Source organism: Rhinatrema bivittatum, chromosome 6 (assembly GCF_901001135.1).
Source record: "Rhinatrema bivittatum chromosome 6, aRhiBiv1.1, whole genome shotgun sequence".
In the NCBI taxonomy this organism is placed as follows: domain Eukaryota; kingdom Metazoa; phylum Chordata; class Amphibia; order Gymnophiona; family Rhinatrematidae; genus Rhinatrema; species Rhinatrema bivittatum.
In genome coordinates this window covers 39,155,950-39,182,290 of record NC_042620.1, presented here as the reverse complement: position 1 = coordinate 39,182,290, position 26,341 = coordinate 39,155,950, and the positions used below count along the sequence as shown (strand labels likewise).

Genomic DNA, 26,341 nt, shown 5'->3' with positions numbered 1-26,341 from the left:
AATAAGTTGACTGGTTATGTCTTTGTCCCTAGAGGGCATATATCCAGTGCACATAGGTATTATCACAGTTTCCAGTCTGTGCTCGGCTGCATCACATAGGTGATAACGTGTAACAGTTGATGTGCATGAATATATCTGTATGGGAAGGGAAAGCTTGCCTTGGGTTTGCTGGTACTCTGTTGTTTATTTTCAGGAACACTGCAAACCAGATACAAATAAATTGATGCAAGTTGTATTGCATATAGTAACTTGCATTGTACAGTACATTAAACAAGCATATCTTCAGTGTAATTAATCTGACATTTCTGTAAACGTTCCTAGGGAGATGATGCATTACTTGTTCCCATACATGCGTACCCAGTTATGAATACTGTGGACTTTCCATCATATATAAACTTATCTGATGTACCGCTTGGACAGAGGTGAGCTGTGAACCATTCCTAACTTGTGGAAATTCAGTTACAAATATTTAGTTAAAGTTGAGTTTTTAATCTGCTGCTTATGGTGGAGAAGCTTGAGAGTTCCTGGTTTTAGTAAGAACATAAGAAATTGCCATACTGGGTCAGACCAAGGGTCCATCAAGCCCAGCATCCTGTTTCCAACAGTAGCCAATCCAGGCTACAAGAACCTGGCAAGTAACAAGACACTAAGTACATCCCATGCTACTGATGCCAGTTATAGCAGTAGCAACTTGATTAATAGCAGGTAATGGACTTCTCCTCCAAGAACTTATCCAAACCTTTTTTAAACCCAGCTACACTAACCACAGAAATTTTTTTTTCTCCAATTAGTTTTAAATGTGCTACTTGCTAACTTCATGGAGTGCTCCCTAGTCCTTCTATTATCCGAAAGACTAAATAACTGATTCACATTTACCTGTTCTGGACCTCTTATGATTTTAAACACCTCTATCATATCCCCCCTCAGCTGTCTCTTCTCCAAGCTGAACAGTCCTAACCTCTTCAGCCTTTCCTCATAGGGGAGCTATTCCATCCCCTTTATCATTTTGCTCCCCCTTCTCTGTACCTTCTCCATTGCAACTATATCTTCTTTTTTGAGATGTAGTGACCAGAATTGTACACAGTACTCAAGGTGCGGTCTCACCATGGAGAGAAATAGAGGCATAAAGATAACTGGCTAAAATAGCCAGTTATCTTTGCTGCTCAATAGACAAACTACAAACGTGTACCTTATATATTTGCATAGAAGTCTAAAAGAAACTTGCTCATGAAATTACTGTAGCTGTTCTTTATCAATCTCTTTATTGAATTTCCCAAAAAATACAAATCAAGAACACTTGACAAAAGAGCCAAACAGATCATTTCAAACAATAATTTAAGGCAAGAAACATATTGCAAAAAAAGAAAAAAGAAAGACACATGATCTTCTTGTATATAGAGTACAAGTGTGGGAAACAAGGAAAACCAAAATAACTGGAAGCATTTCCAGCCTAAAGCACCCTGAGATAGATATTTAGAAATAAACATTTATGTAAGTTAGCCAGATAAAACTTATCTAGCTAACTGTGAGTGGGATATCCCCATATTTGGTGCTACGTAGCTGGAAAAGTTAAACCTGCTGTCTGGCAGGTCTAACTTATCTGTTTAACTTAATTAGATAAGTCTGAATATCAGCATTTATCTGGTTAACAGGGTCATTTATCAAATAGTGTTTTGGCATGCATTAAGCACGCGATAGCACCATAACATATGGTGCAGTGCAAATCAGAAAAAGTGGGTAAGGCTTTATTGTGATCTCAAATGCTGGTTTTGGTGGGGAGGGAGGGAGAGAGGCTATAATGTTCTCACACTAGATAGGTATTTATATCTCTATGGGAGGCTCACTTAGTAACTCGAGATGAGGTTTAGGTATTAATGTAGGGGTTAGGGTCCACTTTGACATTTAAAGTGAGACGTACGAACAGAACAGTGCTCTCTTGTAAAGATTTGATGACCTTCGGAGTGAGGAAACGCACCCAAAGATGAGATTTGTGCAATGTTCTCTCAACCTAGCTTGATGGTCTCTCTACCTGGGTAACATCAAGCTAGGTTGAGAGAAATCTCATCTTTGAGTGAGTTTCCTCACTCCGAAGGTCATCAAATCTTTACAAGAGAGCACTGTTCTCCCCTCAGTGGCCCTGATAATAAACATGATCCCCCCAGTGGTTGTATGTAGGAAATACCACAATTCTGGCACTTACCTGCAGTAACTTAGCACTTCATATAGGTATTAGTGCAAATTGCAATAAACTGCCTATTACCATAAAACACACCCCTTTTTCTATCGCATTTTGATAAATCCAGGCCTAAGTTAGCTGGATAAGTGGCTTATCCAACTTGGCCTCTACCAGAGCACGTGCGCTCTCGATAGCTGGGCCTGCACTTTGGAACACAATGCCAGTAGAGCTACGCCAGGAGGACTGCCAAAAAACATTCAAACGAAAACTAAAGACGTGGCTGTTCACGAAAGCCTACACTTAGCACCAATCAGCCTAAATTCCATCTCAGACCACCCTTTCCCCTTCCTAACCCTTCTTCACCGCCTCACCTTGGATACAATTTCGGCCATGTATACTTCAATGAGCTTAAGCACTCAACCTCTTTATCTCCTACAACCTTTCAGTTTCAATAATGTATATAACTTCACAGTCCAATGCATTTAATCTCTGTACATAGTTCTCCTGTTCGTACTTATTCTCCTCTCCCCCCAGTTGCCAGTTATGATTTCCATTTACTCTTGCTTGTTCTTTGTAAAACGCCTTACACGCGTATGTTTTTGTTATTCTGTAAACCGATTTGATATCTTTGATGAATATCGGTATATAAAACCAAATAAATAAATAAATAAATCCAGCAAAGTGGCACCCGCTGAACATATCCGGATATTCAGCAACTGCCACCTAGCTGGATAAGTCACTACTTATCCAACTAAGTAGTGCTGAATATCGGCCTCTCTAAGGCATACTACAACCAACTTATAAATTAGTGGCCATATCCTGGAGAAAACTCTCTAGCTGATCAGGAGCATAAAAAATACATTTTGCATTGCCTAATTTACATGGAAACTTTAATAAAAAAAAAACTGGCTCCCAGTGTAATTACCATCTGCTTTTTTTTCTAGAATAAACTTTCATCTATGCTGAGTAGCTTTAGAGACATTTGGAAAAATTTATATCCAAGAAACATCTTCTCTTTAAGTATGAGAAACATCTTTAAAGTCATATTCCTGTCTAACTCTGATGCATAGGTTACAAGCAAAGTTGCACTCACAGAAGATTCTTCCTTTAAAGGTACATCAATATTTTCAGGCAGTGAATAGATCTGACTGAAGAACTAGCAATAGGCTCCCCATTACCCCTAATAGGAAGATAAAAGGCTTTTATAATAGATGGAATAGTATCAGGTGAGACTCTCAAGAAATCTCTTATAAAACTTCCTCAGCACATCCATAGCTATAACTGAGACAAACGTCAGAAAATTTAGAAAATGCAAATTTAATCCCCTAGCATAATTCTCAGTATTTTCCAACTTGTGATGTAACATTTCATTATCTCTAATAAAAGCTAATGTGGAGTTCTATAGCATAGTTATTTGAGAATCCACACTATTGAACTTCATATCATGTTCTTGAATTAACTGAGCATGGGAGCTTATTTAGCCATGCAGAAGGTCCAAAGATGACATAGTTTTAGACTGCTAATCATAGTTCATATGAGATGGCTTAATCAATGTGGAATGTGGAGATGACCCTTGGGGTCCAGATAACCCTGGAAATAATGGGTTATCTTCAGAACCACTCACCACAACAAGCCCAGACCCAACACTAGGAGAGAAGCTGGACACTATTCCCAGTACCTGAATTCCTCCTTCCAGGGTTGTCTGTCATTCTACATCAGCAAAAAGTGAAATCGAGGCATCAAAAGGAGCAGAAGTCGAGTCTTACTTTTGCTGGAAATGTACATTTCCATACTTGTCTTGGAAAAAGGAAAAGGAGCTGCCGTCTTAGCTGGGTAAGGAAGAATGGATCCCTTCCTCTTCTTATCCATAGCAAGTTAACAACAACTCTGAGGTTGAAACTACTAAGCCTAGGGCTATGCCCCTTTGGTGCGCGGCTTTGGTGCGTGCTGGCAATTTTATAACGAGGAGAGCAACTCTTTTTGTTGTCGTTAAGGAGCACCTATTCCGTGCTCAGGAAGAATGGCCCCAAGCTGTTTAACCTGGCATATTTGCTTCCTATTTGTCTAACTTGCTGTCCTCTGAAAAGGACCTGTCTGTTCCTGTTTTAAATGGAAGCACAAATCTAAAGATATTGCAAAAGGAAAATGACTTGATAAACCAAGCTGTTTAGGTTATGCAGATAGTTAGAGAACAGGAGGCTGAATTATCTGTGTTTTCATTGTTTTCCCTGTTTTCATGTATTCAATGAACAGATGAACAGTTTTGTAAGGAACTGGGGACACTTTTGGGGAAGGGGGGGACTTTTCCAATAGGATGGTCTCCACCTTAACCAGAGTGGAACCAAGCTGCTGGCACTAACTTTCAAAAAGGAGGTAGAGCAGCTTTTAAACTAGAACATGGGGGAAAGCCGACAGTCATTCAGCAGTGCATGGTTCGGAGAAATGTATCCTTGAAGGATACTAATGAAACAGGAGAGTTAGGGCATCCCAACAAGTCCAACAGGATAAAGATCATGCAAGAGACTAAATGCTCAGTAGAATCTATATGGGTAGAAATCCCACGTGTGTTGGGTAAGAGTATAGTGATAGGAGTATACTACTGTCCACCAGGACAAAATGGTCAGACAGATGATGAAATGCTAAGAGAAATCAGGGAAGCTAACCAATTTGGCAGTGCAATAATAATGGGAGATTTCAATTACCCCAATATTGACTGGGTAAATGTAACATCAGGACTTGCTAGAGACATAAAGTTCCTGGATGTAATAAATGACTGCTTCATGGAGCAATTGGTTCAGGAACCAACAAGGGAGGGAGCTATTTTAGATTTATCTCTTAGTGGAATGCAGGATTTGGTGAGAGAAGTAACGATGGTGGGGCCACTTGGCAACAGTGATCATAACATGATCAAATTTAAACTAATAACTGGAAGGGGGACAATAAGTAAATCTGCAGCTCTAACACTAAACTTTCAAATGGGAAACTTTGATAAAATGAGGAAAATAGTTAGAAAAAACAGAGAGGTGCAGCTGCAAAGGTTAAAAGTGTTCAACAGGTATGGACATTTTAAAAATACAATCCTAGAGGTGCAGTCCAGATGTATTCCACGCATTAAGAAAGGTGGAAGGAAGGCAAAACGATTACCGTCATGGTTAAAAGGTGAGGTGAAAAAGGCTATTTTAGCCAAAAAAAATCCTTCAAAAATTGGACGAAGGATCCATCTGAAGAAAATAGGATTAAACATAAGCATTGTCAAATTAAGTATTAAACACTGATAAGACAGGCGAAGAGAGAATTTGAAATGAAGTTGGCCATAGAGGCAAAAACCCATAATAAAAACTTTAAAAAATATATCCAAAGCAAGAAACCTGTGAGGGAGTCAGTTGGACCATTAGATGACGGAGGGGTTAAAGGCCATTGCCGAAAGACTAAATGAATTCTTTGCTCCCGTGTTTACTAATGAGGATGTTGGGGAGATACAGGTTCCGGAGATGGTTTTCAAGGGTGATGAGTCAGACGAACTGAACCAAATCACAGTGAACCGGAAAGATGTAGTAAGCCAGATTGACAAACTAAAGAATAGCAAATCACCTGGACCAGATGGTATGCATCCTAGGGTACTGAAGGAACTAAAAAATGAAATTTCTGATCTATTAGTTAAAATTTGTAACCTATCAGTAAAATCATCCATTGTACCTGAAGACTGAAGGGTGGCCAAGGGCTCCAGGGGCGATCCGGGTAACTATAGACCAGTGAGCCTGACTTCAATGCCAGGAAAAATAGTGGAAACTATTCTCAAGGACAAAATCGTAGAGCATATAGAAAGAAATGGTTTAATGGAAAACAGTCAACATGGATTTACTCAAAGCAAGTCCTGCCTAACAAATCTGCTTCATGTTTTTGAAGGGGTTAATAAACATGTGGATAAAGGTGAACCTGTAGATGTAGTGTATTTGGATTTTCAGAAGGCATTTGACAAAGTCCTTCATGAGAGGCTTCAAAGAAAACTAAAAAGTCATGGGTTAGGAGGCGATGTCCTTTCGTGGATTGCAAACTGGTTAAAAGACAGGAAACAGAGAGTAGGATTAAATGGTCAATTTTCTCAATGGAAAAGGGTAAACAGTGGCATGCCTCAGGAATCTGTACTTGGACCGGTGCTTTTCAATATATATATAAATGATCTGGAAAGGAATACTAGGAGTGAAGTTATCAAATTTGCGGACAATACAAAATTATTCAGAGTAGTTAAATCGCAAGTGGATTGTGATATTACAGGAGGACCTTGCAAGACTGGAAGATTGGGCATCCAAATGGCAGATGAAATTTAATGTGGACAAGTGCAAGGTGTTACATATAGGAAAAAATAACCCTTGCTGTAGTTACACAATGTTAGGTTCCATATTAGGAACTAGCACCCAGGAAAAAGATCTAGGCTTCATAGTGGATAATACTTTAAAATTGTCGGCTCAATGTGCTGCAGCAGTCAAAAAAGCAAACAAAATGTTAGGAATTATTAGGAAGGGAATGGTTAATAAAACGGAAAATGTCATAATGCCTCTGTGTCGCTCCATGGTGAGACCGCACCTTGAATACTGTGTACAATTCTGGTCGCCGCATCTCAAAAAAGATATAGTTGCGATGGAGAAGGTACAGAGAAGGGCAACCAAAATGATAAAGGGGATGGAACAGCTCCCCTATGAGGAAAGGCTAAAGAGGTTAGGCCTGTTCAGCTTAGAGAAGAGACAGCAGAGGGGGGGATATGATAGAGGTCTTTAAGATCATGAGAGGTCTTGTACGAGTAGATGTGAATCGGTTATTTACATTTTCGGATAATAGAAGGACATGGGGACATTCCATGAAGTTAGCAAGTAGCACATTTAAGACTAATCGGAGAAAATTCTTTCCCTATACGTACCAGGATCAGTCCAGACTGCTGGGTTGTGTCTCCCTTCCAGCAGATGGAGTCAGAGAAAAAACTGAAAAGGCACCCCTCTTAACCTGGTGTGCCACCTGCGATCCTTCAGTATTTTCTCTGACTCTCAGCAGAGGAGTTCACAGAACCTGCGGTCCTGATCCCGGTTTTAAAATTTTATTTACACTTTTTCTTCAGAGTTTTAAGGCTCTGGTTTTCTGTTGTTTACAGCCTTTGGCTACATCAAGCTAATTAAAAAAAAAAAAAAGGGACGTGCTGTTTTTTTGTTTTGTCCTGTGTTTCTCACGGCAGAGGCGGTAGAGGTAAGGCTGGGGCTGGTGGCTCTACAAGCCTTGTTCCCGGAGGAAAGCGCGTCTCTGGAGGGGGATTAACCAGTGGGCCGCTCCCTCCCCTGAGCATCCCGAGACGATCAGTTCCTCGGGGGGCTCCTGATACCCAGAACTCCGGAAGGCCGCAAATCGGCACGGTTAGTCGAGCCCTGTTATTTTTTCATAGCGGCCAAGCATTCCTACCACGCGGTTTGGAGACCCACCCCCCCAGGGATGCCACGAGGGCATTCGTGTTCCGCATGCGGGGAGGCGGGGCTGCGCCTCTCCCGGGATGGCCTCTGCATCCGCTGCCTCCCCGGAGGGGAGGGCTCGTCGGGGGGCATTTCAGCACGCATTTCCTGCAAGTCGCGGATAGGCGCCCGTGATCGCGTTCGGGCCTGTTGCTGGCGCACGCGGGAACGGCGGCCATTTTATCAGCTACTTATCTGCCGGATGGGGGAGAGGATTCCCTTTCCTCTCCTCCCAGCTTGAGCCCAGTTTGGCCGTGCAATCCTGGGCTGGCCCCCTCATTGAACGAGGCCCATCACCCCCCCTCCTCCTCTCCCTCCTCCCCCATCGGATCCCTTAAAGGAGCAGTCCATTTTTTTCCTCCAAATTTATTTTACTATTGCACAAAGCATTTTTGGAGGCTGAAGCTAATCAGCATCAGGATGAACCTCCTCCCGCAAAAGTCGCGAGACGGGTCGCGACCCTTAATGCTCCTCCAGTCCCGGAGGTTCCTTCGGTGCCTGCTCCTTTGGGGGCATTTTTGGATCCTCTCCTATTAAATTTAGATGGGGGTATTGATGAGTCCACCCCCATAGAGGGGGACGACCCCTGGGTTTCGCTTTTGTTTCATAGGGAGGAGTTAGATCCCTTGATCCCTCGTGTCCTGGAGGAGCTGGAGGTGGAAGCCCCAATTTCCACCTCAGAGCCGGTTAAGTGGAAACCGGTGCTTTCTGGCCTGCGGGCCCTGCCTCATTTCCCTTCCACCCGATGCTTAAGCAGCTGGTTACGTGGGAGTGGGAATCTCCGGACGCGACATTACGGGTGGGAAGGGCGATGGATAAGCTCTATCCTTTATTGGAAGAGGAAATGGATATCCTCAGGATTCCCAAGGTGGACGCGTCAGTTACCGCGGTCACGAAGCGGACCACCATCCCGGTCATGGGGGCGACTGCCCTTAAAGACTTGCAGGATAGGCGGCTGGAGGTCCTCCTCAAGCGCATTTTTGAGGTATCAGCGCTGTGTGTTCGGGCGGCGGTCTGCAGTAGCCTCATGCAGCGGGCGACACTCGGCTGGGTACAACAAATGTTCACCTCACAAGAATTACCTCCAGAGGAAGCGGATCAGGCAAATAGGATGGAGTCCGCGGTGGCTTACACTGCAGATGCTTTATATGATTTGTTACGAGCTTCTTCGCGCAACATGGCCACTGCAGTCTCGGCGAGGAGGCTTCTTTGGCTCCGGAATTGGTCCGCAGACATTTCTTCCAAAACCCAGTTGGGCAATCTACCTTTTAAAGGAAAGTTGTTGCTTGGGGAGGAGCTGGATGCTCTTGTTAAGTCCCTAGGGGAAAACAAGGTGTATAAGTTGCCGGAGGACAAGCCCAAGGCGGGTAGGCCCTTTGGGGTGGCACGTTACTGCTTCAGGGGACAGTGCAGGTTTCGGCAGTCTCGACCACCCGCCTTTCCGGTCCGGCAACAGACTACGAGATCTCAGTCGTAGCCTACTTCCGTTCGTGGTCGAAGACCTTTTCGGGATGGAGGCTCCCAGGGGGCAACCGGAGGAAAGCCAGCCCAATGAAGGTGTTCTGGACTCTCTCCCCAGTGCCAGTGGTGGGGGGTCACCTCTCCCTGTTTTTCGAGGAGTGGGTCAGGATCACATCGGACCAGGGGGTCCTCAATATCATCGCAAACGGTTACAAGTTGGATTTTGCCTGCCCGTTAAGGGATCTTTTTCTGATTTCTCCCGTCGGTCCTTGGACCAAGCAAGAAGTAGTTGGGCAAACATTAGGTCGGTTGAAAGCCCTGGGGGCCATTGTTCCGGTTCCTCCAGAGGAGCGCGGGTCCGGCAGGTACTTCATTTATTTTGTAGTCCCGAAGAAGGAGGGGTCCTTCCGTCCGATATTGGATCTCAAGGCAGTCAACCGAGCCCTTCGAGTTCCCCGCTTTCGCATGGAGACTCTTCGTTCGGTCATTGCGGCCGTACACTCAGGAGAATATTTGGCCTCTTTGGACCTGACCGAGACGTATCTTCACAACGGATTCCGCGAGCATCACCAGCGTTTTCTCCGATTCATGGTCCTGGGGGAGCATTATTAGCTCCAAGCACTCCTGTTTGGGTTAGCGACAGCACCTCAAGTCTTCACCAAGGTAATGGTGGTCATTGCAGCGGCATTGCGACGGGAGGGGATCTTGGTTCACCCCTACCTAGACGATTGGCTCATCCGGGAGAAATCGGAGGACCTCTGTTGGGTGGCGGTGAGCAGGGTCCTGCTCCAGCTGCAGTCTCTTGGTTGGGTGGTCAACTTTGCCAAGAGCCACTTGGAGTCATCTCAGGTCCTCAACTTCTTGGAAGCACGCTTCGACACCTCGGTCGGCAAGGTCTTCCTCACTCAGGAGAGGGTGCTCAAGTTGGAGGCACAAATCAGGCGCCTCCTGTCCTTGCCCATCCTCATAGTGTGGGATTATTTACAGGTGCTTGGTTCCATGGCTTCTACCCTGGAAGTGGTTCCTTGGGCATGGGCGCATATGAGACCATTACTACACGCGTTGCTTTCTCGGTGGGATCCGAAGTCGGAGGAGTTCCGTCAGCCGTTGCCACTGATAGAGCCAGCCAGGTCCAGTCTCGTTTGGTGGTTGATTCCGGCCCACTTGTTGCAGGGGATGGGCCTGGAGGAGCCGCAGTGGGTAATCGTCACGACGAACGCCAACCTCACTGGTTGGGGGGCAGTTTGTCAGTCCCAATCTGCTCAAGGTCGTTGGACAAGTCTACAGGCGAATGGTCCATCAATCGATTGGAGACCAGGGCGGTCCGCCTAGCGTTACGTGCATTCCTCCCGCTAGTAGTTCAGCGTGCGGTGCGAGTCTTATCAGACAACGCGACGACTGTGGCCTACATCAACCGTCAGGGGGGAACCAGAAGCCGGCTTGTGGCCTGGGAGGCCGAACGGCTTATGTGTTGAGCGGAGCAACATCTGGTCCGGCTCACGGCCTCGCACATAGCCGGGGTGGACAATGTGCAGGCAGATTTTCTCAGCCGCCAGTCTCTGGACCCAGGCGAGTGGGAATTGTCCGATGCAGCCTTCCAGCTTCTCACTCGTTGCTGGGGGTCCCACACCTCGATCTGATGGCGACTCGGGCAAATGCAAAGGCGGCTCGGTTCTTCAGTCGTCGAAAATATCACAGGTCGGAAGGGGTGGATGCCCTTGTCCTTCCGTGGCCTCGCGACGTGCTGCTTTACGTGTTTCCTCCTTGGCCTCTGGTGGGCAAGGTAATGCGTCAGATAGAAAACCACGTGGGGCTGGTAATCCTTGTAGCTCCAGAGTGGCCCTTAAGGCCGTGGTTTGCGGATCTGATCACCTTGGCGATCGACAGTCCGGTGTGTCTCAACCATTTTCCGAATTTACTGCGACAAGGTCCAGTAGTTTTCGATTGCGCGGATCGCTTTTGTCTAGCAGCCTGGCTTATGAGAGGAGGCAATTGAGGAAGAGAGGATACTCAGATTCAGTTATCTCTACTCTTCTGCAAGCACGGAAATCGTCCACGTCATTGGCCTATATTTGTGTTTGGAGAGTTTTCGACTCTTGGTGTTGCAGGTTGCATGTGTCCCTGCGTTGGGCTTCTGTGGCGCAAATTCTAGTCTTCTTGCAGGAGGGCCTGAAGAAGGGCCTGTCTTGCAGTTCTCTCCGAGTACAGGTCGCGGCCCTGGGCTGCCTGCAGGGCAAAATTGACGGGGTTTCACTGGCAGCTCATCCAGATGTGTCCCGTTTTTTGAAGGGAGCCAAGCATTTGCGTCCTCCAGTCAGACAGATTTGTCCTGCATGGAGTTTAAATTTAGTTCTCCGAGGCTTATGTGGGCCTCCATTTGAGCCCCTTCAGCGGGCCACGTTGAAGGATTTGACTATCAAGACGGTTTTCTTGGTAGCCATTACCTCTGCGCGATAGATTTCCGAGCTTCAAGCTTTGTCATGTCGGGATCTGTATCTCCAGATTTCGGATTCAGGCGTTTTGTTACGAACCGTCCCCTCTTTTCTGCCCAAAGTGGTATCGGGTTTTCATGTGAATCAGATGGTAGAGTTACTGGCTTTCCCGAATCTGGATCCTGTTTCTTCGAAGGATAAGGATCTGCATAAGTTGGATGTGCAGAGGGTTCTCCTTCGCTATCTAGAGGTGACCAGTGATTTTCGGTTATCGGATCATTTGTTTGTCTTATGGAGTGGCCCTAGGAAGGGTCACAAGGTATCCAAAGCTACGGTTGCTCGGTGGTTGAAGGAGGCCATTTCCTCTACTTATCTTTGCGCTGGCTGCGCAATCCCTGAAGGCTTGAAAGCGCATTCTACCAGATCTCAAGTGGCTTCTTGGGCGGAGAGCCAGTCGGTCTCAACGCAGGATATTTGTAGAGCAGCCACTTGGAAATCGTTTGCATACTTTTGTGAAGCATTACCGTGTGGACTTCCGGGCTCCGGATGTCGACTGCTTTGGCAGCAGTGTTCTTCGCGCCGGACTCTCCAGCTTCCACCCCAATTAGGGCAGCTTGGGTACATCCCAGCAGTCTGGACTGATCCTGGTATGTACAGGGAAAGGAAAATTGGTTCTTACCTGCTAATTTTCGTTCCTGTAGTACCAAGGATCAGTCCAGACGCCCGCCCTTGGTTGTTGGAGAGTCCGTTTTCTGTATGTTTTCTTCCTTCCCAAGGCAGAGTTTTTTTACGGGTATAGGAAGGAATCTTTTTTACTAATTAGTTCAGCGGCGATACGGTTTGTTATGTTCGCCGTGTGCATTGTTGTAGCCACTGGCTGTTATGGTTGGGGATGGTTTTCCCTTTTTTGTTGGTTATTCTGCTTTTATATCACATATACTGAAGGATCGCAGGTAGTACAACAGGTTAAGAGGGGGTGCCTTTTCAGTTTTTTTCTCTGACTCCATCTGCTGGAAGGGAGACACAACCCAGCGGTCTGGACTGATCCTTGGTACTACAGGAACGAAAATTAGCAGGTAAGAACCAATTTTCCTTTTTTGCTCAATGCACAATTAAACTCTGGAATTTGTTGCTAGAGGATGTGGTTAGTGCAGTTAGAGTAGCTGGGTTCAAAAAAGGTTTGGATAAGTTCTTGGAAGAGAAGTCCATTAAGTGCTATTAATCAAGTTTACTTAGGGAATAGCCACTGCTATTAATTGCATCAATAGCATGGTAGCTTCTTGGTGTTTGGGTAATTGCCAGGTTCTTGTGGCCTGGTTTGGCCTCTGTTGGAAACAGGATGCTGGGCTTGATGGACCCTTGGTCTGAGCCAGTATGGCAATTTCTCATGTTCTTATGAAGACCCTCACATCTGAAGTTAGTGTGTTTACAGTAGCAGTCCAAACTGCACTACTGCACGCAAATAATCTCAGTGAACCACAGAAAATGTGCAGGAAAAAAATTAAATGTCCACACGAAGTTTAGTAATATAATGTTTTCATTTTAAACGGCAACTCCACAGTGTATATTACAGCAGTTTAAGGTGCAAAGCGGGTCCCCTGACACGGACCCATGTTTCACTGCGAGGCTGTGTCGGGAGGGACAGACAAAACTTTAGTTCTAAAAGGTAAAACAGATTGCATTAAGAAACACATCCTTAGGAGCAAGGTGGACAACAAACATGATGGAAGCTGCAACTTAAAATCCAGTAAGACAATTTTAGACATATCTATGTGCGGTTCAATAAATAGTGTCATTGAAAATGCAACACGAACATAAAAATGATGGCCATTTAACTTCAAAATTTTTGGCATAAGAATTCAATTCCTAACCAGAAAAAGCTATAAACTGGACGTTACAAGAAGCTAGCAAATTGGTGTTTATTTTAAGATAGATGTCAATGGAAACTAAAGCGGTAAATATCAGTACATGCCATGCAGGGTCCAGAGATAACTTACAAATGATTAAACATAAAAACAAAACAAAATAAAAATAAAACAGGTAAAGTGAAGGCACAGAAAACCATCAAAAATAAAGTGATATATGAGAAACTTCACCACGGTAAGCAAACAATAAAAGAAATTAACCTAGTAAGAAAAGTAAAAACAGTCCGAATGAAATAACGTCATACAATTTCCTTAATAAACCCGTACAGAATTAGAGGGGTCAACATAGTGAAAACAGTAACTTTACATTAAATGAAGTATTTTTTTTTTTTTAAACTTTCTTTATTGAGGTTTTATTGTTACAACGTACAAATGAACAGAACTTTTCCAGAACTAACATCGTGTTCTAACATCATCCCCATCCCCCCCCTCCAGGGCCCGTCCCCCTCCCCCCTCCCCCAACCCCCATACCCACCTCACCACAAATAGTTAACCGTACAGACATAGCCGTGTCATACCATCCATATTCCACCAGCCAAACTCAATGTAAGGTCCCATAATTGCACCCTGCTTCTGAAACCGTGTGAGGACCGGACAGTTATAGGAGCCTTACTTCGAACTGCCACCTCTCCTGGAATGCGTATACTTGTAACCAGTGGTGGTTAAAATAAGATTCCTCCGGACATCCGAAAGAGACCACCAGAGTCAGTTCCATATTGCCGAGCATAAAATCTGTTTCGCCATGGGCTGGGTCTGCGCAGTCCAAAGCTCCTGTTGCAACAGTGCCACCAGCCGCTCATGCCACTGACCCGCCGTAGGTCGCTCCGGTGAAATCCAGTGGCACATAATGGTCTGTACCGCAATTACTAAGGCTTTTTCCAGAAAAGCCCAATCCGCGTCTGGTAAATCCTGCAGAGAAGCCGTATGTGGCAAGCGAAACAGACATAGTTTTATGTCCTTTGGAATGGATACAGTCAGTAGAGACTCCAAACGCAACAAGATCTCTGTCCAAAAGAGTTCAATTTGATCATACTCCCAAATCCCATGAAAGAAAGTGCCAATTTCCCGCTGACACTTGATACAGGTGGGAGATTCACATAGTTTCGCTGCATATCGTTGCGACTGAGAAATGTACATACAATGCAAAAGCTTGAAACCCACCTCTTGAAGAATCACATTTTCTGACACTTTAGCGCATTTTTCTAGAATTTCACCTATTGCATCAGTAGCCAGATAGACATTGGCCACCCTCACCCACTTATTTTGTATCTCCAGTATAGCCAGCTGCACAGGGATTTCCCGCAGGGCTTGAGACAACGAGGAGCAGGAATGCCCTTTATTGGATCGGGGCCCAAAGAACCCCCGTAAACTCTCCCAGCCTGGGGCCAAAGTATAAGTGCCCATCAGGGTGTATATATAATGCCTAACCTGTAAGTAAGCGAAAAAGTCTTGCTTCGGAATCCCATATACGGACTGCATCTCTTGGAACGTCCACATTATCCCTGTCCCCGGGGCAAATAAATTATAGGCATTCTGTATCCCCTTAGCTCGCCACCCTTGGAACACCCCACCCCGTACCCCACTAGGGAGCATAGGATTACCCCAGAGCGTAACATAAGGCGTGGTAATGCCACCTAATTTTAATTGTTGAAGACACAAGAACCTCCATGCCTTTCTCCCTGAAGCAATTAGCATATGACGATGATACCCCGTGGGCAATTGTGCCCCAGGCACTTGCATCAACGTTTCCGGATTATAGGGATAAAGCCAGGCTAAAAGAAATTCTCTGGGAGTAAACTTCCCTGTATTCTCTAACCAGTCTTGTACGTGTCGTAATATGCACGCTAAGTTATATGCTCTCCAATTGGGACAAGCCAACCCCCCCTGCGCCAGGGTTAACTGCAAGGTCTGCAGGGACAGTCTTGATTTACGGCCCCCCCATAGATAATTGCGGATCACCCGACGGATAAGATCAAGATCAGTCTTTTTGATCCACAATGGGAGCTGTTCTAAGACATACAACCAGCGAGGTAATTCCAGCATTTTGAGTAATGCAATTTTCCCCTTCAGGGATAACGGTAAAGTACCCCATGTTTTAAGCTTTGTAGACAGATTGGTGAGTAACGGACGAATGTTCACTTCATAGAGGCGATGAACATCTCTAGTGAGTAAAATTCCTAAATATCTCATGGTCTTGTCTACCCAGCGCAGTTTAAACTCCCCTATCCAATTTTCCCGTATGTTCGGGCCCAGCTCCATAGCTTCAGATTTATCTACATTTATTTTTAGCCCTGCAAAAGCCCCAAACAACTGTTGATGTGCCAAAACTCTATCCAAAGATGGTTGCGGGGATGTTAAAAACACCAAAACATCATCGGCGAACGCTGAGACTTTAAATTCCTGCCTCCCCCAGACAAAACCTTTTATCAGGGCATCCGCCTCAATTTTCCGTAGCAGAGGATCAATGGATAAAATATATAACAGTGGGGACAGGGGGCATCCTTGTCTCGTGCCTCTGAATAGGCGAAAATCCTCAGAAACCCGCCCATTCGCTCTAATCGCAGAGGTTGGTGCGTGATAGAGCATCTGAATGGCCTGGACAATTTCCCCCTCAAAGCCATATCTGTGTAACACTGAAAAAAGATATTCCCAAGAGACTCTATCGAATGCCTTCTCCGAATCAAATCCCACCACCACTGCCTCTACCCCTTGTTTATGGCATTCCTCCATGGCAATGATCAGTTTAGTAACATTGGTACTGATCGCACGCCCTTTAACAAACCCCACCTGATTTGGTGTGATAATATCAGGGAAAACCCCTCCCAACCGATCCGCCATAATTTTGGCAAACAATTTTGCTTCGAAGTTAAGAAGAGAGATCGGCCTATACGCCGCTGGGGTAGACAGGTCCTTTCCCGGTTTCTCCAATACCGTAATATAAGCTCTGGTGGTTTCCTCAGGAAAACGACCCCTCCCTTGTGCCTCCCGGTAAAAAGCCAGTAGGTCACTCCCTGCCCTCAAATGCAAACACTTATAATATTCGGCGGAAAGGCCATCTGGACCTGGGGCTTTGTTAAGCTTACTAGCCCGTATAGCGCTCTGCAATTCTTCAAGCTGGATAGGTCTGTTTAGATATTCCAACTGGTGGGCCGTGATCTTAGGAATAGAAAGGCCAGAGAAAAACTCTTCCTCTTGTAAGCGACCCCCCTTCCTATCCTCCCTATATAACTTCTCATAAAATATGCGAAATTCCGCACATATCTCGTCCCTCATTACCAGTGGGGTCCCATCTGCCCGTCTCAATTTGTCAATCACCGTGCTGCCCCTCGCTAGCCTAACCATGTTTGCCAAAACCCGGCCCGATTTATTCCCATACCTAAAAAAATTATGCGCGCCTCGCTGCATCCCCCTCCGCGCCCTCTCATGAAGTAAAGTATTGAGCGAGCGCAGTACATCATTATAGTGCTCTAACGCCTGAGGAGATTTCAGGAGAGCCAAGCGTTGCTTCGCCTGTCGCAGTTGTTGTTCTAATAGCACTATACTCTTGCACATCGCTTTGGATTTCGCTATGGTGTAGGACACTATTTCCCCCCTCATGACTGCCTTACTGGTCTCCCAGTACAGCCAGGGGTCGATTTTATGAGCGTTGTTATGGAGTGCAAAGTCGTCCCACTTACTCAATAGGAAGTCCCGAAATTTGTCATCAGTATACAGATGACTCGGAAACCGCCACTGACGTGCCTCATCCCCCCCAGCCCTCTCACCGATATCCACCCAGATGATGGCGTGGTCTGATATTTCTATAGGACCTATTTTGGCCTGTCCAATACTGGAAAGTAGACTAGTCGAAATCAACACATAGTCGATTCTAGACATAGTTGCATGCGCCTTCGAAACATGCGTATAGTCCCTCTCAGTCGGATTCAAGGTTCGCCAGATATCAAGGAGCTGAAGTTCTTCACACATATATGCGACCCCTTTTCCCCTCATATTTTGCGAAGACTGTGCCCTTTGGGACCTGTCCACCTCAGAATCCCTTACACAGTTAAAGTCTCCCAACATCACCACGGGACCGCGAATAATACCCACCAACTCGGCTACTACTCCTTGGAAAAAGGCATGAGTATACACATTCGGAGCATAGAGATTGCATACTGTTATATCCATGCCATTGACCTTGCCTATCAGAATAATATATCTGCCCCGCTCATCTGACACTTGTCGTATTAACTCAAACTTAATAGATTTATGTATTAGTATCGCGACTCCTGCCTTCCTCCCCACCGCAGGCACAGCATAGCACTGTCCCACCCAATGTTTTTTTAGTTTCAGACTTTCAGCCATAGACAAGTGGGTCTCCTGAAGTGCTGCAATTCCCACTCGCTGCCGTTGAAGGGCACTCAGTATTTTTTGTCTCTTAATCGGCGTAGAAATACCCCCCACATTCCAGGATATGTACCTAATCCGTCCTATCCTGTCGTTAAAGCCGTCTCATACCACCCAGTCCATTGGTGCCATCCACCGGACGGCGGCCTCCCAGCCTGAGCCGCCACCCGGAGAGGTGGTATGCCACTTTCCTGCCTCAGTGTGGTGAAGTGTGTATCAGCATCCCCCCCTACCCCCTCCCGAACTCCCTCCCCTCCCCCCAAACCCCCCCCCCCCAGGTAAAGAAAAACAAAGGATAAGCCCCACATAGAAGTGGGTAAGAGGACCGTGTATGATGCAACCAGGTGTGAGCCAACCCCCGCACCGTCCTAAGCCGCCCGTACCATACCATTACTGAACACATGTAATCCGTCCTGATGAACATTTGAGAAAGATATTTGAGAAAAAGATACAAGGTAGGTAAACATGACACAGCAAAAAAAAAAAAGAAAAGAAACATGCACCAATGTAACTTAGGTATTTTTAGCCCCTGCAATATGTTATTCTGCGGCCCACCATCAATCCAGATCATACATGGCATCCCATCAGAGTCTTAACTGTGCCCAAGCCCTCCACCTCCAATCCCGCTCCGTCTCATGCAAATTTCATGGGCAGGAGCACCACTGGGCATCGCTGCAGTGCGCAAGCACTAAGCATGGTATCCGGTGCAGGATCTCAGGTGCCCCTAACATACTTCCAGAAGAAACCTCGCTGCTATCTTAAGTCCCCTCATGGCCGAGGTACTAATGTCCCTGTGGTGCAACCATCGCAAACAAGTTATAATCCAATAACACTGTACATGCCTCCCAAAGCCGTGGCTTCCCAGCTGGGTATGCTCTTCAAAAACTTGCTTCCCATTGCTCCTCCATCGGCATACCATAAAGTCGCTGTCAGTCAGTTCCCGGATCAATTACTATAAATCCAAGGCCTCGTCACTTCGCACCGCCATTAGTTTGATGCCACTCCTTCGCCTTATCAGGCATATCAAAGGTGAACACCTTTCCATCCCGCCACACTTTTAAGACCGCGGGGAACTGTAGCGCAAAACGAACATTGCTGTTATAAAGATCATTGCACAGAGGGCCAAACAGACGCCTCTTCGCCGCCACTCCCGCCGAAAAGTCCTGAAACATCACTACTTTGTGGTCCTTATATCGGAGGTCACGCTTCTTGCGATAGGCAGTGAGGATCAAAGATCTTTGAGCCCAGTTCATAAATCTGGCAATAACTAAACTCGGGCGGGTTTCTGACTCCCTCCGGGGCCCCAATCGGTGCGCTCTCTCGACAACCAGCTTTCCCTCCAAACTATCCAAGTTCAGCGCCCCGGGCAGCCAAGATTCAATTAAGGTCTGTAGCTCACCCTCCAGGATCTCTTCGGGTAGGCCCATAAACTTAAGATTATTCCTCCGCTCCCGGTTTTCGAGATCCTCTAATTTGGTGTCCGCCATGCTCACTGCCCGCTCGAGGGCCGTCACTCGGGCCGTAAGGGTTTGCTGGTTCTCCTCTACCGCGGCTATCCGGCCCTCCGCGATCTCAATCCGGTTTCCAATGCCTCCTAACGACTCTTTAATGGTCGCAAAGTTTTCGGCAATCCCCGCAAAATTAGGTTCAAGCGCTTCCACCACGGCCGCCGTCATTCGGGTGATCGCAGCTTCATCAATGCCAGCGTTTTCAGGCTCTTTCACGCCGTCGGCCATTTTGGGCTCACTGCCACCACACTTCAACTTTTCTTTCTCCTTTCGTGGCGGTCTTGCCGACATACCCTTCAGCCTACAAAGCTCCTGGTGGGTGCTTAGAGTCTTCCGCAATCTTTCAAGATCTTCTGGCAGCGCGGAGCCGATCTTTAACACTTCAAATTGTTAGCTTTTAGCTGGCTCACACCCGGAGCTCTAGAGAGCACGTCTCACCAGGCTAGTGCATCACGTGACCTCTAAATGAAGTATTTTAAGACATACCTATGTTCTATTCAACATTCACCGTCACTGGGAGTGCAACGCGAACATGAAAATGGTGGCCATTTAACTTCAGTAAATTTGGCGTGAAAGTTCAGTAACCAATCAGACAGAAGTATTGTAAAACGGACGTGACAGAAGACTAACAGAGTACTTTCAGTGGAAGAAAAAAGACGTTGAAGGAAACTGAAAATGGTTGTGACAGTGAAAATCATACAGGATCCATAAGTTACTTACATATAATACAGCAGAAAACTTTAACATGTGAATGAATAGGTTCTCAGAGGTATAGCAGATCAATATCAGCAGATATTGTGTAATAATATATGAAATATCTCACACAGGACCGACAAACAATGAGATAAATTAACCCAGAACTTACAGGGGATTCTAAAAGGAATTCAAATAAAATAACGCCATTCAATTTCCTTATATAACCCATGCGGTGCTAAACTGTGCAAGTTGAAAATCCACCTTTGCTCTCTACGGATAAGGATCTCAGAGAAGTTCCCTCTACGATGTGGACTCTGCTTCCTCGACTTCTTCTTCTGTACCCTGGCTTGACATTATTAATCTTCAAAAAGGCCTCACTCAGGCTGAACTTCATGCCCTCACCCTTATTGAATACTGCCGTGTTAAAAGGATCCCTCGTGGACTACCAATCCAAAAGGAACCTCGCTTACACACAGAAAATAAGGATTTCTTAATACATTGGAACCAAATTTTAAATAAATGTTCCTTCGACTTGATGATCCTTATTATTGAGACCACCAAACAACTGACTTCATCCTTACAAGACGACCTTACTGTTCAACTTGAATCCATCAAAACCAATTTGACGCTTGAGGATTTTGACTGTCAACTTATAGACTTTAAAGATAACCTGAACAAATTTAAAAGCGATCTCAAAGCCGTGAAATATAAAACATTTCAAAGAGACGAGGGAGGAAGACTTCTGCAATTTTTGCACGGCAACGCATCCCGGCCTTCCCCAGTTCCCTCCCAGTCCTGCTCCAATTAAGGAGTGGACTGAGAAGGAACTTCCCTACCCCCCTACCTAACCTCTCTTCCCCTTCCCTTCTCCTCCCCGCCTGCTATCCCTATCCTATCTAAGCTCCAATTTTTTGTTTTACCTTTTGCTCCTAATTAGGAGCAGTAGCAAGTTGCGCGCGCCAGCTGGGTACTGGCGTGCGCTTCCCCAGCACAGCGGCAAATGGCCTCTGTATCAGCAACCTCCAGCCCCGCTCCTTCCTGCCCCCTGGACCACCTCTCCCCGCCCCCCCTGGACCGCCCCTTTCCCTGGGCCTGGCACTTATTCGTGTATCGGGCTTTACGTGCGTGGCCAGGCCCTTTTGAAAATTGGCCCAGTGCACGTAAGGCCTGTCCACGTGCATAAACCCCGGTATTTACACATGCTGGGTTTTTAATATCCACCCGTTATTTATAAGTATAGAAATTTTAACTTATAAGCCTGAGAATAAGCAATAAAAGCATAAAAGATTAGATTTTGCATTAAGAATACATATAAAGTTTCCAGTGTGTCTTATATATCTTGGAAAGACGGAAATCAGGAACAGCTCATCAGTCACTTAGTTAACCACTGTATTGTCTAACAAGCTTTTTTTCTGATCTGTTCTTTCTCTGATTACAAATAGTTTGTCTGAAGTTGATCATTTTATGTTAATTCTTCTGACCTATGCTCAAGTTCCTTCTCTGGGCTACTCCTATATGTTCTTGCCATCTGTTGAGGCCTACAATCAGGGTGATGCAATAAGACGCGCGTTAAAACAGGTGCTCGTATTGAGCCCCCTTTTTTCCTAATGTGCACACAGTCAAGTCTCCTGGGCACCCGATGCAATATTTAAATGAGCTGTTGCGGTAAAAAGGACATGTTAGGAAAGAATTGTGCATCCCTAGTGCTCAAATGCATTGCATGCCCACAATTGCAATGGGCGCTCAATATACAAGCATCCGTTTTATCCTGCTGTAGGTTGATTTTCACAATACACACACACAATAAACATGCACAATAGCAAGGGGCAGAATCGGCCTGGAGCATGTATATTGTGCATGTATATTGGCATCCAGAATTTTTTTTACATCCAGCCATTATACTGTATCTTTATTCTTAAACACAGCAAGCAGTAGATTTCAGTATCGCAATGATACTAAGTAGGAAAAGTCACAGAGGACCATATTTTTTAAATTTCTCCTGTGCCCTTGACTCACGGATTGACTTAACACTACCTCCGGGGCTGGAGTTAAATTTGACGTGTTAAAAAGTATGTCTTGGGCACCCAGTGATTTTTTGCATGGGGGGGGGGGGGGGATATAGCTAATAGCCTCGTCTACATGGAATTTACATTTGATGAGCGCTATCGACTATATGTTTGGGCATGTTTTTTGGACGTGCTAATCCTCTTATTGCATCAGGTGCTAGTCTAGCATGTTCAAAACGCTCGTCCAACCACACATAAATCTATCTGCTAAGCTGGGTGCACTTTATTGCATTGGCCCTACCTGTGCTAACACATCAGCAGCAATTAGGTGTGGTTAGATTACTGGTGTTCTGTTGTTTCCTGATATCTGCACAGTTGACCTCATGAGTAACTACTGCTTAATATATCTGATCTCATGACTTGTTCCATGTTACAAGCAAGCTAAGAAAAATGGCATATTTATTCTCAGAACCTATAGGCCTTATACCAAGCAATTACACTAGTAATATTTGTGGTTTTTCTTTGTTCCACTAATTTCTATCGCTCACAAAGTTCTTCACAAAATCTAAATAACTCCTTAAATAATTTTTCCACACCATTGAGTCCCTGAGCCAGCCCTAGTAGATTGTGTTTTCTGTGTATCCTGATGGTTTTCCAGTTTATTTATGAAAATAACATTTTTTATACAAGCATAAAATATGAAAACATTACACAATACTTAAAATATACTTTTTTTTTCAGCAAGAATTATGTTATCCCTTTGCAGTGCAGCTGTCCAATAGATTTTGAGTTCACCATTACTTTTATTCAAGCTCATCCAGCATTCACTGTTGAGCCAACATCAGGTATAGCATTTCTATAGCATTTTGCAGAAGTCTTTCTGTTCCTGCTTGTAAACTGATGAAAGACTGGAATTTTTCTAAAAGCATGCAAAGATGGAGAAGTATATTGATATTTGTGTGCTCATTCCAAAGTTTATAAATATATATAATAATAGGAAAGCAGCAGACAAAAAGGTCAATATTCAGCAGTTCTAAACTGACTGGCCAAATGTAGGTAATGCAAAAGCAGGCCTAAATCTGGCTGGCTACCCTTCTTCCTGATATTAAAATGTATCCAGCACCCCAAACCTCCTCTGGATGTTAAAATAAAAGATGCTGGCAGCTCAAATCCCACACCCACCTTTGATCCCTTCTGGACTAAAACCATTCAGTGTGGTAAATGCAAGACTCAGGGTTTATCTGGCCAAGTCTGAACTTAGCCGGGTAAACCCTTTTGAATATGGACTTCTTGAAGGTTATTTGGGACGCTTGAGAGAATTTGGCACTTCTACCCTATGCACATGAAAGTATGTGCAAGGGGAGGATCATTTTCAAACAGCCCACACAGGCTAAAGTCTAAAAGTACTTTTCACCAGCAGACTTTAACCAGAGTTTTCAAAGTAGATTTATGCCCATAAATCCGCTTTGAAAGCAGTGATGGATTTAGAATTTTTCTGCTCCTAGGCACTGTTGGTGCTGTCGCCCCCTTTCTCCCCCTCTCTACACTCCTTCTTCAGACAAGAGATAACAGAGCAGAACATCTAAGGCACAGCCTTCTTTGTTCTGCTCCAGGCTTACCTCTTCCTCTTAAATCCATGAATGACAGGAGGGGAGGGGCAGGATTAGGGAGCAGAATGACTGTGTGTTGTGGCCTCACCTTCCTTTTTTTTTTGCCTGCACAGGACAGAAGAGGAAGGGCCGGAATAGGGAGAAAAGCAGTTTTTCTTTGCTCTGTCGCTTCCAGCCTCATCCCTTCCTTCCTGTTTTCTGCACTGGGAGCGGAGAGGTTGGAGCAGGATCAGAAGGCTGTTCTCTGCTGAGTGAGATACATTTTTAGCTGGTCTGCTGCCCTCCAGAATTTAGCCGCCCTAGGCACAGACCTAGTGTGCCTATTGGCAAATCCAGGCCTGTTTGAAAGTATGCGGATGTGTGGGGAACCCCGCTGGAAACAGGTCTCTCTGCGTATGGATTTACCCACATCCTTTAGAAAACGAAAGTATGCGCGTAAATCTTGATTCTGCCCCATTCCCCAGAAAGCTTGTTTAGTGTGCGAGTAAAAGTGAAGACAAAATCGGATTCTGCGCACACTTTTACACGCTTACCCGCTGGAGCTATTTTCAGTGAGCCTCTTATGAGCAGCCCCCTAATTGATTTTCAAGGTCCCACTTATCACGTATAAAACCAAGTTTTATGCACAAAAGTCGCTTTAAAATCAAGCCTTTGATGATCTGTGTGTGTTTTGCAAGTGGCATAATTGAAAACTTTTATTAATAATCTTTTTATTGGCTGCTCGCATATCTCCAAAAAAAAAAAAAGATATGGCATCCATATATATAACATGGCTGCAAGAAAAATATAAAAGGGATTTACGTATATATTGCTTTTCAATGCAAACAGCTTCCCATTTTCCTGTTTCTTTTTCTGCTATTATATCTGTTCATTTTGAATGTCTTTATACTTAATATCTTTATAGTGAAGAAAATGTAGAAAGCAAGGTTTAAAATTCATGCTTCAAATATGATGGAAATCTTTCCAGCCTGATGCAAGCATACTGATAACTGAACCTAGATTTCTTGAATATTCTTCATTTTGTCTCGTTTCTCTCACTGTCCAGTTTTTCAGTTCTCTCACTTGTAACAGGATAGATAGCTTGCAAGTGTTTACTTCTACTGCTTATCATTTCTAAAGCACAATTAGAAATATGCATTTCTATACAGATACATATAAAGGTGAATTTTAAAAGGCCGGTGCACACCAAAGCCAGGAGATATGCGCAGAAGTTGGGCCGGCATGCGCCGCACGGATTTTAAAAGGCGCGTGAGTATGCGCATATCTCCTGGTATGCGCACAAAACATTTTTTAGAAAAGGGCAGGGCATGTGTGTGATCTTGGCAGAGCATGGGTGTTCCTGGATTTTTTAATGAAACTAGCACATAAGTATTTACATGCATGAGCGTGCGCTGGGGTCCTCTACTGCGTAACTTTACTTCTGCTATGAATGGCGTGTGAGGCTAACAGGGTAAAAGGGAGGCTAATTAACTAAGGGGGTTAGTAAGTCTTCTCCTTTACCTGGGTGAACTGGGAGCGAATTGGGGAAGCTGGTAATTGCATTGGCGCACGTGTCTACTAAAATCCCCCCCACTTACGTGGTAGAGGCAGCATTTGTGCGCACATGTGTGCACCCATATAAAATTGTGCACTCATGTACATACGTACAGCCTATTATATACTATAGATGTGAATCGGAACCGGAATCGATTCTGATTCTGATTCACATCGTGTTTTTTTTTTTCGTCCGGCCCGATTGCGGTTTTGTTTATCGGCTGCTCCCGAGCCGATAAAAAACCCACCCCGACCCTTTAAAACTAATCCCTTAGCTTCCCCCACCCTCCCGACCCCCCCAAAAAACTTTTTACAGGTACCTGGTGGTCCAGTGGGGGTCCCGGGAGCATTCTCCCGCTCTCGGGCCGTCGGCTGCCACTAATAAAAATGGCGCCGATGGCCTTTGCCCTTACTATGTGACAAGGTATCCGTGCCATTGGCCGGCCCCTGTCACATGGTAGGAGCACTGGATTGCCTGCGCCATTTTTAAAGATGGCGCCGGCCATCCAGTGCTCCCTCCATGTGACAGGGATCCATTGTGTAAGCCGTGGACTTGCACAGGTCGGTGACAGCCTAGCATGAGGCATCTGAAGAATAGGAAGTGTCCCCGGGGCTAGCAGCCGAGCTCATCCTACCCATGGCCAATGAAGAGAGGGAGAGGCAAGGCATGAGTGAGAGCATCTGTGTAAGAGAAAGCCTGTGCATGTGTGTGTGTGTGAGAGAGCATGCAAGTGTGTATATGTATGTTTGTGAAAGAGAACGTGTGAGAGAGCGCATGTGTGTATATGAAAAAGTGTGTATGTACGAGAGAGAGAATGAATATATATGTTAGAGATTATATGGATATGAGAGAGGAGAAAATCAATGCACTCCCTACCCCCCAGTCCTACCCTCTTCATGACAATCTCAGGGTGATTGGAAATCAAAATTCCCATGTTTGAAGAGCAAGGAATTTGTAAATCCTATTAGTTTTAATTATGGGATGTGTGTGCCGTTTTGAAATATTTTGTTGGTGTTTGGGAATTTTTATGTAGTTATTTATTTATATGCATTTGCAGGTAGATTTTAAAAGCTTTGTATGTGCAAAATTGGCCCCATACACATGTGAATTTTAAG

The 26,341-nt window shown here is 45.1% G+C and overlaps 1 protein-coding gene across 1 annotated transcript in view; it reads left to right on the top strand.

The window, feature by feature from the left end:
* Positions 1–26,341, top strand: part of CFAP221 (cilia and flagella associated protein 221) — a 269,346-nt gene that overhangs the window by 38,115 nt on the left and 204,890 nt on the right. Inside the window, 2 exon segments of the mRNA XM_029605315.1 lie at positions 322–422; positions 22,824–22,927. Of these exon segments, the coding sequence (XP_029461175.1) occupies positions 322–422; positions 22,824–22,927 (205 nt within the window).